Source organism: Camelus bactrianus, chromosome 11 (genome assembly GCF_048773025.1).
Source record: "Camelus bactrianus isolate YW-2024 breed Bactrian camel chromosome 11, ASM4877302v1, whole genome shotgun sequence".
Taxonomy (NCBI): Eukaryota; Metazoa; Chordata; class Mammalia; order Artiodactyla; family Camelidae; genus Camelus; species Camelus bactrianus.
Window position 1 is genome coordinate 414,110 of NC_133549.1, and position 17,002 is coordinate 431,111.

General features: G+C 36.7%; 1 protein-coding gene and 1 pseudogene across 1 annotated transcript; one reads left to right on the top strand and one right to left on the bottom strand.

Annotated features, from left to right (window-relative positions):
- Positions 1 to 1,176: 1,176 nt before the first annotated feature.
- LOC105072435 (olfactory receptor 6C75-like) lies at positions 1,177 to 2,046 on the bottom strand. Its single transcript, XM_010959376.2, has one exon. It carries the CDS (start codon positions 2,044 to 2,046, stop codon positions 1,177 to 1,179), a length of 870 nt encoding a protein of 289 aa, XP_010957678.2.
- A 1,078-nt stretch (positions 2,047 to 3,124) lies between these two features.
- On the top strand, positions 3,125 to 14,129 carry LOC141579232 (cyclic AMP-dependent transcription factor ATF-5-like; annotated as a pseudogene).
- The last annotated feature ends 2,873 nt before the right edge of the window (positions 14,130 to 17,002 follow it).

The window sequence follows — 17,002 nt, forward strand, 5'->3', positions numbered from 1 at the left end:
TGCTATAAAACCAAACAAACAAAAGAAATAAAAATGTTGTTAATCTTCTAGAGGTATTTCCTCTGAAGATGAGACAGAAACATATCTATCCTTGAAATAAGAGCTAAAAGCACACAAAGGATGAGGACTGAGATAATGGAAATGGTTTTAAAATATGTTATCAATCAGAAGATAACCTTGCAGTGGACAACACAAGTCCACCAGGAAAAAGTTTTCTTTAAACTATTTTCAATAGTAATATGAAGTAGATCGATTAACAAATAACTTAAATTCTATCATCTTGAGTCTTTTGAAGAAATCATACAAATATACAATAAGCGTTTCTTTCCACTGATATACACACATGTTTTATAGTAACAGCTTTAGGATAAGAACGAAATATAAGGATGCATTATGCAACTGAGGGGTGGGAGCTAGAATAAATCATTTAGAAATTAGAAGCATTGATCTGCTGTGGGATGCTATGGATATTTCTGCTCTTTAAAGGATGATATGAGAGCTCAAACAGTTTGATTTCTTTCAGCATGGAAATGACTCATACATGTGTAGCTGAGCTATCCAAGAATAGCAATTAAAAGCACATCTAATATAAACCATATATGTCCCAATATGAAGGGTACTATATACATTATTTCCTTGGAGTAGGTATGGAGGGAATTTAGCCCTGAGCATTGGCTACTATGTCCATCATTTCCTTTCTAATCACAATCCAATACACAATCTTCCATCATTTAATTATATAAATGCCTTTTGGTAAATAGTTGTTAATTCTGTTGAATCATGTTTATGACCAGTGGTTAGTGAAATTGTATAAATTACAAAATTTCAGAAATTTCAAGGACATGGTTTATGTCATAGGGAAGAATAAATATATAATAAAGGATTTTGCAATTAAAATCAGTTGTCATCAGTATGTGGAATATTTAGGGAGAAGATACTCAAGCATATCAAGGTGAAAAATACCTTGAGAAAACAGAGATCTTCATTTGCTGAGGAGGTACAAACAGACCAAGTGAGGTCTGCCACAGATCTTCCACTAGGACTCTGTGCACTGCTACATTGCCTGGAATGAAGACAAATGGTTTTCTAAAGCCTTCTACTCCAAGGCCATGTTGTTTATCTTGATATTTTCATCCTGAATATCATCTCCCTCAAAGCCTGATGGACCTGCTTGTTTCATAGAGTATAGGTGACAGGGTTCAGCAGCGGGGTCACCACCGTGTTCACAAGGGCAGCCTTGCTGTTGGAGCCCAGCCTGTTTGTTTCCTTTGGTTTCATGTATATAAAAACACAGCTGCCGTACATCAGAGAGAGGACAATGAGGTAAGAGGAGCAGGTGGAGAAAGCCTTCTGTCGCTCGTTGGCTGATGGGAGTTGCATGACTGTGATTACTATGTTGCTATATGAAATGATGGTTATGAGGAGGGATGTCAAAAGGACACACAAAGCAAGGACAAAGCACAACATTTCAAGAGATCTGGTGTCAGAACAGGAGAGATGAACCACAAGGCTAAGGTCACAGAAGTGAGGGATGACATGGGGGCCACAGAAGGATAACTGGGAAAGCTTCACCACTGGACCAGTGATGAGACTGAAGCCCAAAGCAAAGCAGGTGGTGACCAGGAGGAAACAAATTCTCATGTTCATGATGGTTGGGTAATGCAGAGGCTTGCAAATGGCCAAGTACCGATCCAGAGACATCACTGCTACGAGGAGGAAACCTGCTGCTCCCAGAAACAAAAATACAAAACCTTGTATGAAACAAGCATCAAAGGAAATTGTTTGTTTGCCTAAAAGAAAGATGACCAACAATTTAGGAATAACAGTATTTGTGAAACAACACTCAATGAAAGAGAAAGTGCTGAGGAAAAAGTACATGGGTGTCTGGAGTCTGGAGTCAGCACAGGTGACAGTGCCTATGAGTGTACTGCCTGCAGTGGACGCCAGGTATGCCGGCAGGTGCACCAGGAAGAGGACTTTTCCCAGATGCTGGACAGCAGGAAACCCCTCCAAAGTGAATGCTTGGACAGCTGTCCCATTCCCCATTTCCACAGCAGCAGCATCTGCAGATATTAAGCTACAATAAAGACATCACAGTGAGCACAAAGTCTCTGAGCATTAAATCACACTGTCTGACTACCTGAGAATGTGACTTCACAGATGGTAAAGTAGTCCAGTCATTTGATTATTGAAAAGGAAAGACCTGACTTCAATACTAGTTCAATACTGAGTTCTAATCTCAGAGAGAGAGGTTATCTTTGCAAAATTATTTAACCTTTGTGAGCTTCATTTTCACCCCATGTAAAATGAAAATGATAGGATCTACCTGTTCATGTACTTGTGAAAATTAGGTAAAATAAAGCGTGTAATTCACTTGTCATGTGATATCAATGATTCTCATGTGTTCCTCAAAATATAACTTTAATATTTAAATCGTGCTATATTATAAAATAGCATGATGAATAGGTAGGGTTGTTCACATTTGTATCCTTATCAAATATTTTACTGTGTTTTAAAATATTACCAATTTATAAATTAGGACAGTAGTAATATAATAATATTCACTTTGAAAATCCTTTGCACGATACGTAAAAATCCTAATTTCAATTACCATCATCATCATCATCATCACCATTTGCTGTGGACTTTACTAATGCTTGGGATTATACTGGTCACTGAAAATCAGTGTTCCTACTACTCTTTACAATAATCATGAGTGTTAATTTGCCCCTACCCCTTCTGCATAAGGAGAATTGGAGGCTTAGAGAAGTTCCAGAGGATTATGTCACACAGCTGGGATTTTAACTAATTATGCTCGAATCCAAAGCCCTTGCTGTTTCTAAATGCTGTAACAGAATATTTAAAATAGATGCTATGGATATTTCTGCTCCTTAAAGGATGATATTAGAGTTAAAACAGTTTGATTTCTTTCAGAATGGAAATGATTCATATATGCATAGCTAAGCAATCCGAGAATAGTTCTCTCAATCTTAAATGAAAGTTTATAGTTCTAGTTTTCTATAACCAATTTAGAGAAGAGTCTGGAGACCAGGGATGTTGGGAGTTGTTCCACAATATAGTGTAAGTTGTAAACCCAGCATTTACTCCAGTCTTCTGAGGCTCCATGCTCTCAGGTAAGGGAGATGGGGAGTGACAGTGGTTCACAGGATCAGCCCATTTAGGAAAGTAACCTGGGAACATAGAGTTCACAATTCACTTTTACATCAATGCTCAGTGAACATTCTCTTTCTCTCTTCAGTCTCCTCAATAAATTACTTCTCTTATGATGGTGTTTGGCTCTAGCATCTCAGTACTAAGGTGAAAGTCTGCAGTATGGAATGTCTTCCTTTCTAACCTGCCATGGACTAAGTTCTCAGAAGTGATGCTCATGAAACCAAGCTGCTCCCTCTAGAGTGGCACTGTCCCCAGGTCAGCCTGGAGGGGATGATGCTTCTGTTTCAGTGACAACAGGAGGTCCACCAAGTTACCACTGCCCTGGCCCAGGCACACCAGAGTGATCTCAGTGGGGACAGGGCTCCCTCCTCTTGCAGTCATTCTCTTCCAAGAAGTCAACAGCTTTCTCTGCACTGAGGGGAAGGAGAGGGAAAGGAAACATATTTGTCATAACCTGTTGTTCCAGAGTCGGGTGAAGATGTATTGCATGTTCTTGGTGTTCCTGGCTGGCCAAACTCTCTTTCAATGACCCTGAATTTTTCATAGAGAAAGGCTACATGGAAGCCTTGACCACTGAAGCCTAGAAAAAGAGCAAATGTAATAAAACAACCACATTTTGCTGCCCTCAATTCTGGGTTAAAGCTTGATTCTGGGACTACTTAAGATTCTGATGAAAGTTCTGTCTCTGCTCACCTCAGTTGGTAACAACTCACCTAACGTGCAACAGTGTTGTCCTCCACCTACACACTAGCTAACGGGAGCAGACAGTTTCTTCTGAGTCCAGCCCTGGGAGCTGCTGAGGCAAGTCTCCTTCGGCAGAAGTACACCACTGTCTTGGGCACATCTGCTCCAAGACACCTTCAATTGCACTCCATCCTCCATTATATCCTCACCTTTCTATGTTTCTAAGCATCCTTGTTCCACTGCATCAATGATGAGACTCTCCAAACATATAGTCCTAAGGCCTCTGTAATAGTTTTCCTAAAAGTCTGTGGTCACTGAGCAGGATGTACCCAGTCAGTGGGCAGAGAGCACAGGCTCTCAAACCTCATTAGGAGCTGAAGGGACCAGAGTTAGAAAGTAAAGACAGGGCTGGTGCCAGAGGGACAGCTAATTGATCTCTGTTGAGAGCCAATTACTGGCACAACCATTTTATCTTTCCATTGTTTGTGGTAATGCTGGCCCAGATTTCCAGTGTTTTCAAGATAGAAAAAAAATCAAGATTTGAAAATCAGCCAAGATTTTTCAAAGAAATTATATGACAATTTCCCATGGGTTCCTAAAATCCCAATTGGAATGTTGCTAATGATGCTGAGTAAAAGTCCAGGCTCCAACTTCCTACATGTGATATGTACATTGAAATAAGAGCACAGAGGTTAAGAGAACATTTTTGTCAAGAAAAAAATTCTGGATTATATTTAGGCTTTCCTCAGGGCTTTGGAAAATATGGTTTCTGAGGAAGAAGATGGGAGGAAATCTACCTTCCTTTCTCAACTTTTATTCAAGCCTCCACCAACATTTTAATTTTTTTCATAAGATATATTTGTCTGAAGAATATTTTTATTGCTCCTGTGTCCAGTCTTCTTGAAAAAGAAAACACACAGTTCTTTCTTTTCAGGGAAAAAATAGGAACACTAGGTAGTTTCTGTGACATCTCTAACCTGGCTTACCTTTCTATAAAAGAATCTGTAAAGTGGATCCCTAGATTACTTCTAGAGCAGAACAAGAAGGAAGAGATATGACGTTTATAGTGGAAAAGCTATTGCCATAGCAACCACTGCCTTGGAAGTCTGTTTCTCTCCCTGGGTACACCAGGTGGGCTGCTATAGTAAAACTGGCTTATTTATTGTGGCATCTGGCTTCCCATCAAAAGCCAAGGAAAGAGAACAAACTCCCAAAGTGTATTTGCAGGAAACACTGGGGTATATGGTAGCTGTCTGGAAATCTGTTCTGCCTAAATCTTCCCTCACCTATCTTGATCATATCAAGTCAAAGCAAATGTCATAGAAATTTTCATGAGTGTTGACTGAGTCCCACCTTCCCACAAATGAACAAAATCAATTTTGTAACACCTGTCTATCTAAACACTGTTTTCCATCCATGTCAGACCAAACCTGGCCCTCATTGCCCTATTTTCAGTTAGAAGGTGGGGGAAATAAAGAATAATAGGAGATGAATTGTAGAGACTGGAACAAATTGAGACTTCACAAATAATGCCCAGAAAAAGACTCATTTGTGTGTGGTTGTTTAAATTGTGTTCAGTGCCAGCCTCATGCTGCAGAAACACCTATCCCACCCAAAAAGTCCCAATGCCAACATGATGGTGTGGAGGTGGGAAGAGAGTGGTCTAGCATGTGGTTGGATGAAAAGGCTTACAAAGGAGAACCTTAGACAGAAATGAGTAAACTAACTATACTATACATCTAGCTTAAGGAGTGGTGACTAAGAAATGTTTCAAATTTTCCTTGGTATATGTATTTCTTTTCTGGATAATGTCTTCATATTCCTCCAATAATCACTATTTTTATACTTTTAATGATACCTTGAGTCTCAACTTATCTTTGAGGTTTCTAAGTATTCCTTATGGTTTGAGGATTTAATTGGCAGTTAGAGCAAAGAAAGGGATAGTTTGTAAAACTGTATTTGTGATTATCTAAACATAGACGAGTAAATCAAACATCATTGTGTGGATTTATTCTCTGCAGAATATTGTTACATTTACCACTCTGTCTCTGAGCCAGTTTTGAAAAAAAATTAGACTACACTAATATTAGGATCTGGATAATGATTTTGTTTGTTTGTTTGTTTAAAATGTACTTGGTTGATATGATCTGTTCATAGAACAGTTTTGATTTCTAAAATCTTATCCCTGAGTAAAAAAGCTATGTAAAGACTAAAGAAAGGTAAATCCTACTGTCTATGGTATTGTTGGAGAGGAACTAGGGGATGATGTATTGAACAGGAAATGGGGGTTGGGATGGGCAAAAGCACTGTCAACAGACTGAACCCCAGTCTGAGGGTGACCTTGTTATAATATCAAACTGTCCTTTCCTGGAATATCCATTAAAATAAGCCAACATTCCCAATGGGGACTGAAAACACAGCAGTTCTGATCCAGAGGGCTCATTAATATTATAACTAATACCATATATCCATGTAAGAAAAAGCATATTAGTGTAGGTATCTTCCAACTTGGGACCAGGAGGGGAAGCTGAAAATATAGGGTAATTATCATATCTAGATTTCTTTATTTTCTTTTTCATTCATAGATGGAAAAAATAAGTATTTTTCAACAAACCTTCCACTATAGGATGATCAGTAAAGTTGAATAATGTGGGTGGGACAGGAAGAAGTGGAAAAAGCTATCTGTAAATATCAGAAATGAAGCAATTTTGTAAGGTTCTGGATCCTTCAATTTCTATTAATTTCTTGGTAGGGTTTTTCATGCTTATCTCTGATGTGTGAACATTCCGGCTGTTTGAGAGAGCATCAGTGGTTCTAAGTGGTGTCTCTAGCACCAAGATTCCTGAGCATATTTATCTCAGGACCTCCCCACCATGGAATGGTAAATGTTGTTTTGCAAGGTCAAGATTTTACATATAGCATAGAAGAACACCTCAAATCAGATGGGGGGACAAATGGGGACAAAGTTCACATTTATAAGTTTACATATCTCCTGATAACACCCTCACAGCTTGTTACAAGACATGAAGTTTTACTGCTGTGGGAGGGGGACCTATGAAGAGAAGATGAAAGATGTGCAATGGAGAGAGAAAAGTAACTGATATAATTCCCTTTTAGGAAACATGATCCTTTTGTCTGGGCTTGAGACATCACCTCACCCAGTAGCACTGTATTGGTGAATGTCATGAAGTCAGTTTGTAAGATTCCTAAAAGTCAATAAACCAGATTGATCTTCTTTCCACACATGTAACTCTAGGGATCTCAGGGAGATCAAAGCTGTTTGTACAGTTGTGGGGGAGATATTCCCCAGAACTGTAACACAATCAGGTTCTGTCTTCTTATTCAGCACTTGTCACTGCTTAAAGACAAACTCTTGAAAATAATTCACAAGAACAAGAGGAGATATACTGCATTTTTTCCCTCAATCTCCTAATATGTCTGGAAAGCTCAACTTTGGGTGGGGGTAGCTATCTGCATCTCCCTTATTTGGGAGATTGGACTAATCATAAGACAGAGAAAGAAAGAGTCAGTGCAGGCATAGTGGGGGCGCCTGTGTCAGACTTATTGAGAAGCACACCACCAGGTCAAGATTTGCTATATCTTCAGAAGGCTGGCTTCTATGGAAGCTTGCCTCACCTTTTGCATCATATCTGAGATGGGAAAAGACATATCCAGCCAAAAATAGAGGAGCTGGATGGGTTTAGCTCTGCTTTCTTCTTATACCCAGTTTGACTGTTTATTTTGAAAAGAATGGGAATCTAAATAACCTCCATCAATAGGGGGTTTAATTTCACAAGTGGCTTCTCATTCATAGAAATTCTGAAATAAGAACAACAGGCCTGGTCCTCATGGACACTGAAGGTGGAGAGTGGTTCTAGGTTTAAGGCAGCTCTAAGAACTTCAGCATCTGGGTTTTTCAATCATCTTCCACTGCTCTCCCATAAGCACTCTAGCCATATCCTTCATGTTTGTGACTTTATGACCTTCTATCAGATGGTGTTCTCTGTACTCTTAATTTCTATACCTCTATTGCTGCAGTGACATAGGGTCCATAGTGGCTGTGATGCTTTCTTTTGGTACATGCCAGTTCTTTACTTAAAGGAGAAACAATATAATTTTTAAGCACTCTCACAAAAGGTATGAAAAGAGTTAATGAAGCAGAGTATTGTCTTTTCCCCCTAGCTTTGCTTAGATGCCATTGACATATCATGTGTAAGTTTAAGGTACACAAAGTCATAATTTGATATGCATATATATTACAAAATGTATTTCACAATAAGATTAGTTAACATATCCTTCATTTCACATGATTACCATTTGTCATTATGGTAAATAGCAACTTTCAAGTGTGCAATGAAGTTTTTTTTTAAACTACAGTCACCATGCTGTATCTTAGAGCCTCAGAACTTATTCATCTTATAATGAAAACTTTGTATCATTTGACCAACCTCTACTCATTTTCCTCATTCCTCATCCACTGACAATCACCATTTCACTCTCTCTTTCTATGAATTCAGTGTTTTCAGATTCCACACGTAAGTTGTAATGCACAATATTTGTGTTTCTCTGAGTTTACTTAGAAAAATGTCCTCAATATCCATTCATATCATTAAAATAGCAGAATTTCCTCCTTTTTAAAGGCTAAATTGTATTCCATTCCATTCCAGACACACGCACACACACACATACCACATCACATCACATCATATCACATCTTTTTTCTTTTTGTTTAATGGTTACCATGCTATACAATACATTTCCAAGTCTGTTTATTTTATAACTACATTTGCATTTTTTGACTACCTTCATCCATTGTACCTACCCTTCTAACACACCATACTTCTGGCAACCACCCATCTGTTTTCTGTTTTCTTATCTATGAATTCTTTTTTGCTTTGGTGGGTTTTTTAAATTGCACATATAATTGATATCATGCTGTGTTTGTCTTTCTCTCTCTGACTTATTTCACTTACCATAATTCACTCAAGTTCCATCTATATTGTCATCATGGCAGGATACATTTTTAATGGTTGAATACTATTCCATTGTACATGTATACAACATACTTTTATTGATTCATCTGCTGGTCAACATGTTGTTTCCGTATTTCACTACTGTAAATAATGCTGCAATGAACATAGTGGTGCAGGCATCTTTTAGACTAAGTGATTTTATTTCCATTGGACATACACCTAGAAATAAGATTGCTGGATCATATGGTAGTTCTAAATAATTTTTTGAGGAACTTCCATACTGTTTTCCATAGTGGTTGTGCCAATTTACATTCCCACCAACAGTACACAAGGATTCCCTTTTCTCTACATCCTCAACAACACTTGCAATTTCTTGTCTTTTTAATAATAACCATTCCAACAAGTGTGTGGTGGTATCTCACTGTGATTTTGATTTGCATTTCACTGATGATTGGTGATATTAAGTACCTTCTCACATACCTGTTTGCATTTTTAGTACTACTTTGGAGAAATATATATTCAATTCCTTTGCCTATTTTTAAATTGGATTGTTTGTTTTGGCTTATAGGCTGTATGAGTTCCTTATAAGGTTTGGAGATTAATCCTTTATCAGAGAGGTGGTTTACATATAGTTTTTCTCATTCCTATGTTACCTTTCATTTTGTTTCTTTTGTTGTGCAAGAAGCTTTTTAATTTTGTGTAGTCTCACTTTTTGATTTTTGCTTTGTTGCTTTTGCTTTATGTCATATTCCAGAAATCTACCACATTGCTAAGGCCAATGTCAAAGAGCTTTTGCCCTATGTTTTCTTCTAAAACTTTTGTGGTATCAGGTTTTATGTTTAAGTCCTTAAATGATTTTGAATTTATTTTTGTGTATGGTGTAGATAAGGGTGAAATATCATCCCTTAGTATGTAGATATTGACTTTTCCCAACATTATTTATTGCAGAAACTATCAATTCTCCACTGAGCTCTTTTGGCTCCTCAGATATTAGTTGACTGGAAATACATGAGTTTATTTCTGGATTCTTGATTAAATCCCATCATTCTATGTATCTCTTTTAATGCCAGTCCTATGCTGTTTAAATACTATGGCTTTGCAATACAGTTGGAAATCATGAAGTGTGATGCCTCTCACTTTCTTTGTCATCAAGTTGCTTTAGCTACTAAGGATCTTTTGTAGAACCATATACATTTTAGAACTTTTTTTTTTCTATTTCTGTGAAAAATGCTACTGAAATTTTCATAGGGAGTACAATGAATCTACAGATAACTTTGGGTAATAGGGATATTTACAATATAAAATATACATAGAAAAATGGGATATCATTCCATTTGTTTATATCTTCTTTGACTTCTGTTATCAAAGTCTTCTAGGTTTCAATATACAGAGCTTTCACTTCCTTGGTTAAATTTGTCACTTTTTTTATGTTTAATGATATGTAAAGTGCATTACTTTCTTTATATCTTTTCAGATAATTCAATTTTAGTGCTTAGTGCTGAGACAAAACTAATTTTTGTATGTTATCTTTGTATCTTGAAACACTACTGAATTTATTGATTAGTTTAAAAGGCTTTGGATTGAGTATTTATGATTTTCTATGGACAAGATCATATCGTCAGGAAACAGAGAAAGTTTTCCCTCTTATTTTCTGATTTGGATGACTCATTTATTTTTCTGCCTGATTGCTCTGGTTGAAACGTCCAGGACTACATTAAATAGGAGACTTGAAAGTGGGTACATTTTCTATTCCTGGTCCTAGAGAAAAGCTTTTAAACTTTCAGTGTTGAGTTTGATATTAGCTGTGAGTTTGTAACATATGGTTTATCACATTGAGGTACATTGCGTCTATCTCAATTTGTTAGGATTTTTATCCTGAAAGGGTGTTGAATTTTTTCAAATGCTCTTCTGCTTATAATCCTATACTTTGGTTCTTTTTATCATTTTAATTTAATTTTTACTGAGGTATAAATCACCTTAGTTTCAGGTGTACAATGTAATAATTTGATATTTGTATATATTGTGAAATGATTGCCATTATCATACATACATAGTTACAGAATTATCTTTCTTGTGATAAGAACTTTAGATATGTTTGTTAGCAACTTTGAAATATTCATTGCAGCACTACTAACTATAAACACCATGCTGTACATTAAATCCCCATGACTTATTTATTTTATAATTGGAAATTTGTACTTTTGACTCCTTTCAGCCTTTTCACTTACAACCCTACCCTCTGCTTCTGGCAACCACCACTCCATATTTATAAGCTTGGTTTTTCTTCTTCTTTTTTAAATTTTAGATTACACATTTAAGTAAGATCTCTATATAACTTTTCTTAGGATAATTTCTTTAGGGTCAATTCATGTTGTGGCAAATGGCAAGTTTTCATTTTTTTCATGGCTGAAATATATATATATATGTATATTATACATACATATGTACTTTATATCTCATATTCTTTATTCATTGTTCTGTAGATGAGCATTTAGGAGGTTTCTACATCTTGGGTGTTATGAATTCTGCTGCAATGAGCATGGGCATGCAGATACCTCTTCCAGATACTGATTTTAATTCTTTGAAAAATATACATAGAAATAGGATTGCTGGATCATATTGTAATTCTAGTTTTATTTTTCTGAGAAATCTCCATACTGTTTTTTATAGTAGTTGTATCAATTTACATTCCCATCAACAGCACGTTAGTGTTCCCTTTTTTCCACATCATTGCCTATACTTGTCACTGTATTTTTGATAAAAGCCACTCTGAAAGGTGTGAGATGTTTTCTCACTGTGGTTATGATTTTCATTTCCCTGATGATTAGAGATGTTGAGCATTTTTCATGTACCTGTTGGTCAATTGTATGTATTCTTTGGCAAAATGTATCTTCATATCTTCTGCTTATTTTAAATTAGATTATTTGGGAATTTTGTTGTTGTTGTTACTGAGTTGTAGGAGTTCTTCATATATTTTTGATATTAACACCTTATCAGTTATATGATTTGCAATTATTTTCTCTCATTCAGTAGGTTGCTTTCCATACTGTCTTGATTAATATTTCTTTGTAATATAGTTTGAAATCAAGGTTCATGATGCCTCCAGCTTTGTTCTTCTTTCTCAAGACTGCTTTGGCTCATCAAGGTCTTTCATGGTTCCATACAAATTTTAGAAATTTATTTGTCCTATTTCTGTGAAAAATGCCATTGGAATTTTGAGGGGGTTTGCATTGAGTATGTAGATTGCTTTGGGTACTATGGACATTTTAACAATATTAATTTTCTAATCCATGGACACAAAATAACTTTTTGTTTACTTGTGCCTGCAGTTTCTTTCATTAATGTCCTATAGTTTTAAATATAAAGCTCTTTTACCTCCTTTGCTAATTTTATTCCTAGGTATTTTATTCTTTTCAATAAATAGAGTAGTAGTTTTTCAACAGAGAGTAGTTTTATCCTGTACTGCACATGGAACATCTACCAAAATTGATCACATTCTGACCATAAATAATTCTTATCATACTCTTATTAACAGACTTCACAAGGACATTACCAAAAAATTAGGAAATAATCAGTCTAATAAATATAGATACCTTAAGCCTCAAATAAAATATTAGCATATCAAATATGGCATATTTTAAAAAATTAATACGAGTTAGCTTTGTCCAATAGTAAAAGGTGGATTTAAGATTCCAAGTCAACCATATAATTTACTATGTTAAGAAAGAAGAGCAGGAAATTACATAACTATAGCAAATGTGGGGAAAGAATTTCATAAAATTTAGCACCTTTTTATTATAAAAGAGAAACTCTTAGTAAAATAGGAACAAAGCCAAATTTCCTTAATCTTATATACAGTAACAGCAGCAACAAAAATCTCAAGGAAGCATCAGATGTGATGATGAGATACTGAAATCTTCCCCCTGAGATTAGGACAGAGACAATTACTACTTTTATTTAATGTTATAATGAAGGTCTCACTCACTGTAATAAATCAAGAAAAGAAAAGTATATAAAATCAGAAATAAACAAATAAAACTCTCAACACCACAGATGATATTATTGTTTATAAAGAAAATCTAAGAATGAATTTACTAAAGTTGCCAGATACATAACATACAGAAACCAATTGTATTTCTACATGTAACAACAAAAATTAAAAATTAACAAATTTAAATAGTACTAGTTATAGTCTCATCAAAATACATCAAATAGCTAGTGATAAATCTGTAAAAGACACATGAAACCTCTACACAGAAAACTACAACACATTATTGAAATAAAAGACTATTTCAATTAGCAAGGCAGAACACACTAAAATTACATATTGAAAAAACTCAACATTGTAAAGATGTCAATTCTTCTTAAATTGATCTACAGATTCAATGCAGTTGTAATAAAAATCCCAGCAGGTATTTTTTAATGGAAATTAGTAAGCTTATTCTAAAATTTGTATAGAAGTTAAAAGTACCAAGAATGGCCAAGATAATCTTGACAAGTTACCATAAAGTTAAAGAATATGCAAGAGTCAAGACTTCAGTGTTAAAAAATTGGGCAGTTTGTGCAAGAACAGATAAATAGCCCAATGGAAAAACGTATCATTTTTAATTTGATCCATCTTCAGAAAGCCAGGTTTGATTTGTGATAGAAAAGTAACTCTGGGAGGAATTCAATGACTAAGTCCATTCTCTGGAGCACCTCTTACCCTCAGGTGCCCTCCCCACATCTTCCCCTCCCCCACCCAATCTGGAAGCTTTGGCCTCCTTCCTCAAGAAGGAACTTGAGCAGATAGAAGACTTCTTCCTTGATGCTCACCTCCTCCAACCCTTCTCCCCACCTCCACCACCACCCCCAATGCCAGCAGCAGCAGCAACCCCTCCCATTGCCCATCCCCTTCCCCACCTTTGACCTCCTTCTGCCCCCTGCCCTGGATACCCTCAACTTGCTAGCCATCTACTGCTGCAGCAAGGCCAGGCCAGGGGACTCGGGGTTGGGGCCCCTGCCCTCACACCACAACCTCCTCTTCCACCCTCTCGCCTGGCCCCCTACCCCAATCCTGCCACTGCCCATGAGGACCTCAAGCAAAAGACAAGGGACCAGAACAAGTCAGTGGCTCTGAGGTACCAGCGGAGGAAGCAAGTAGAGGGCTAGACACTTGAGTGCAAGTGCCAGATGCTGGAGGCAGGGAGCCGGCAGCTGAGGGAGAGGGCTGAGTCGGTGGAGCAAGAAATCCAGTATGTCAAGAAGCTGCTCATCTAAGTGTATAAGGCTCAAAGCCAGGGGACCCAGAACAGCTAGCCAGGCAGGGGCTTTGTGTGGTAGGGGGTTCTGGTCTTCAGCTCTGGCTCCCTTGTGTTTCTGGGGCTGAGGTGGGAGGGTCCATCCTTCAGTCATACCACTGTGTCCAGCTTCCTTCCAAACCCCTCCCTTCCTCCTTCTCCCCTGCCCCCTACTCTCTCCCCCTTTCCCTTTGTCTCCTCTCCTGTCCATTCTGAATTAGCTTCCCTTTTCTCTCCCCAGAATCACGGCATGTTTGGCCTCAGTCAACATCTACATCCTTAAGTAAAAGCTGAGGAACAGAGCCCCAAGGGGAATTCAGGGAGCAGGAGAGAGCTTGGAAACTTGGTCTCCCAAACACAGAAATGAGGCCAAGAAGCTCTGCAGAATGATGATGCATAGGAGGATGGGGGAACCAACTGGGGACTAAGTTTTTAAAATGGTGCCCATAGAATGTAAGCCAAACAAGCCACATGACCTTGGGGAACAACATTTGGGGGGGGGTGGGAAAAAAGTTGTCTAAGTTTGCAGAGCAGGTGGATATATAGGCAGATGGGGAGGTGGGCAGGGCAGAGAACAGTGGTAATTGGTGACTGGATGTTCATTTTAGCTCTGGAAGGAAATCAGTGTTTTGTGAAGGTACTGGTGGAGGGGCCGCATCTAGGTGAGGGAGGGGTTGGGACTTATCCTTTTTGGGGGGTTGTGAGAGGAATTAAAATGAAGCATTTCCTCTGAAAATAATTCTGGTGTTTAAGGCACCAAGTCTGTAATATTTTGACAGTAAATTATGATGGTACTAGGAGACTAATACACTCCCCTATAACAGCACATCATTAAAATCAAGACATCATTAGTACTCATAATACACCACCATCATTAGTATTCACACAAAACCACCATCCAAGGACCCATTCAAATTTTCTGATTTCCAAACCATGTTCTTTATGGCAAAACAAAATAAATAAGCACAAGTAAAACAAACAAAAATGAACTTCTATTTTCTCCCTTGCATTTCCAGTCCAGGATCCAATTCAGGATCATATATTGATCTACTTGTCATATGTTTTTAGTAATCTTTAATTTGGAATGATTTCCCTAATATTTCATTATATTTTATGATGTTAATATTTTTAGAGTTCTAGTCAGTCATTTCATATAATTTCCCTTGTTTTAGGTTTGTTTTATATTTTTGTATGATCAGATTAATCATATGGACTTTTGGCTAGAATACTAGAGAAGTCAACCTGTGGTCTTTTCAGTGCAACCTAGCAAAGACCCATAATATTAATCTGTCTCTTAATGATGATGTTAACTTTTATCACTTGGCTAAGATGATGTCAGCTAAGTTGCTCCACTTTAAAGTTAATCAATAATTAGTTTTATTTATTATCTGATATATATAAGTACTTTATCAATTAATAAGTAATTAATCTCTGTTTTCTGGGGCAAAAATTTGAGACTATGTATACACCCTGATTCCTCAAGCATTTATCCATTAATTTTAGCATCTCCTGATGACCTTTACTGAATCAATTAATCTAAATAGTGATTTTCTAATCTATCATAGAAAATCTAAGTAAAGAAATGGAGAATATAAAAATCAAATAGAAATTATAGAACTGAAAAATACATTAACCAATATAAAAAATCACCAGAGAGGCCAATGAGCAAAATTCAGAGTTACAATCACAGAGCAAATCATACCTGAACTTGAAGACAGGGCAGACCAGTAAAAATAACCCAATCTAAACAACAGAGAGAAAGTAGACTGAAAGAAATTAATAGAATCACAGGGACTCACTTGTAGGAAAGTAACAAAACATTTAACATTTGTATCAGCAGAGTTTCAAAAGGAGAAGAGAAAAATGTGAGGCTGAAATAGTTTTCAAAGAAATAATGGCTAAAAACACCCCACATTGGCAAAGGACATAAGCTTATAGGTGCAAAAAGCTGAGTGAACCCCAAACAGAAATGCATACCAAGACAGACCAGAAAGAAAATTCTGAGAACTAAAGATAAAGGAAAACTAAAAAATATTAAAAGAGGAAAGGTGAACTACTTAACAAGGAAGAACAGTAGATATGTCAATTGATACCATAGAACCCAGAAAGAAGTGGCACATTTTTAAAGCAATGAAAGAAAAAAAATATTACTCCAGATTTCTATGTCCATCAAAGCTGTCCTTTTAGAACAAATGTGAAATCAAGACATTCTCAGATGAAGGAAAACTAAGAGATTTTGTTGCCAGTAGAAATGCTCTTAAATATTGCCAAAGGAAGGTCTTCAGGCAGAAGGGAAATGACACCAGAAGGAAACTTGAAATATCAGGAGGGAAGAAAGAATCATAAAAGGAGTAAATATGGAATGCAACACAACAAATATGACATTTCTTTCGATAATGGGACTTAAGAAGTACCACACCTTCTGCTTTCAATCTTAGAATTGCGAGGCCTCCAAGTTGTGCAGAAGTTCAAATGAGCTTACTAGAAGAGAAGAGGCATCCTCGTGGCATATGCAATGATAGCATCCACTTCTTGACAGGTGAGTAGGTTGTTTTGTGTGTTCCATTTCCAGTTAATTCATATAAGTGATCATAGGCAAGACCACCAGAAAAATCACCAAGATTTCAAAAACACAGAATTGACAAATAATAAATCTTTGTTGTTTTAAGTCTGTTTCAAATAATTCTTAAGAAAATATAGATAAGCCACAGACTTTGTGAAAATATTTCCAACACACATATCTGATATAGAACTTATATTCAAAATATATAAAGAACATTGATAATTCAGTAAGAAGTTACTCAGCCCAATAAAGAAATGGTGGACAGTTTTGTATCAATACTTCAATGTAAAATAATTAATGTCAATAAATATATGAAAAAATGGGCAAAA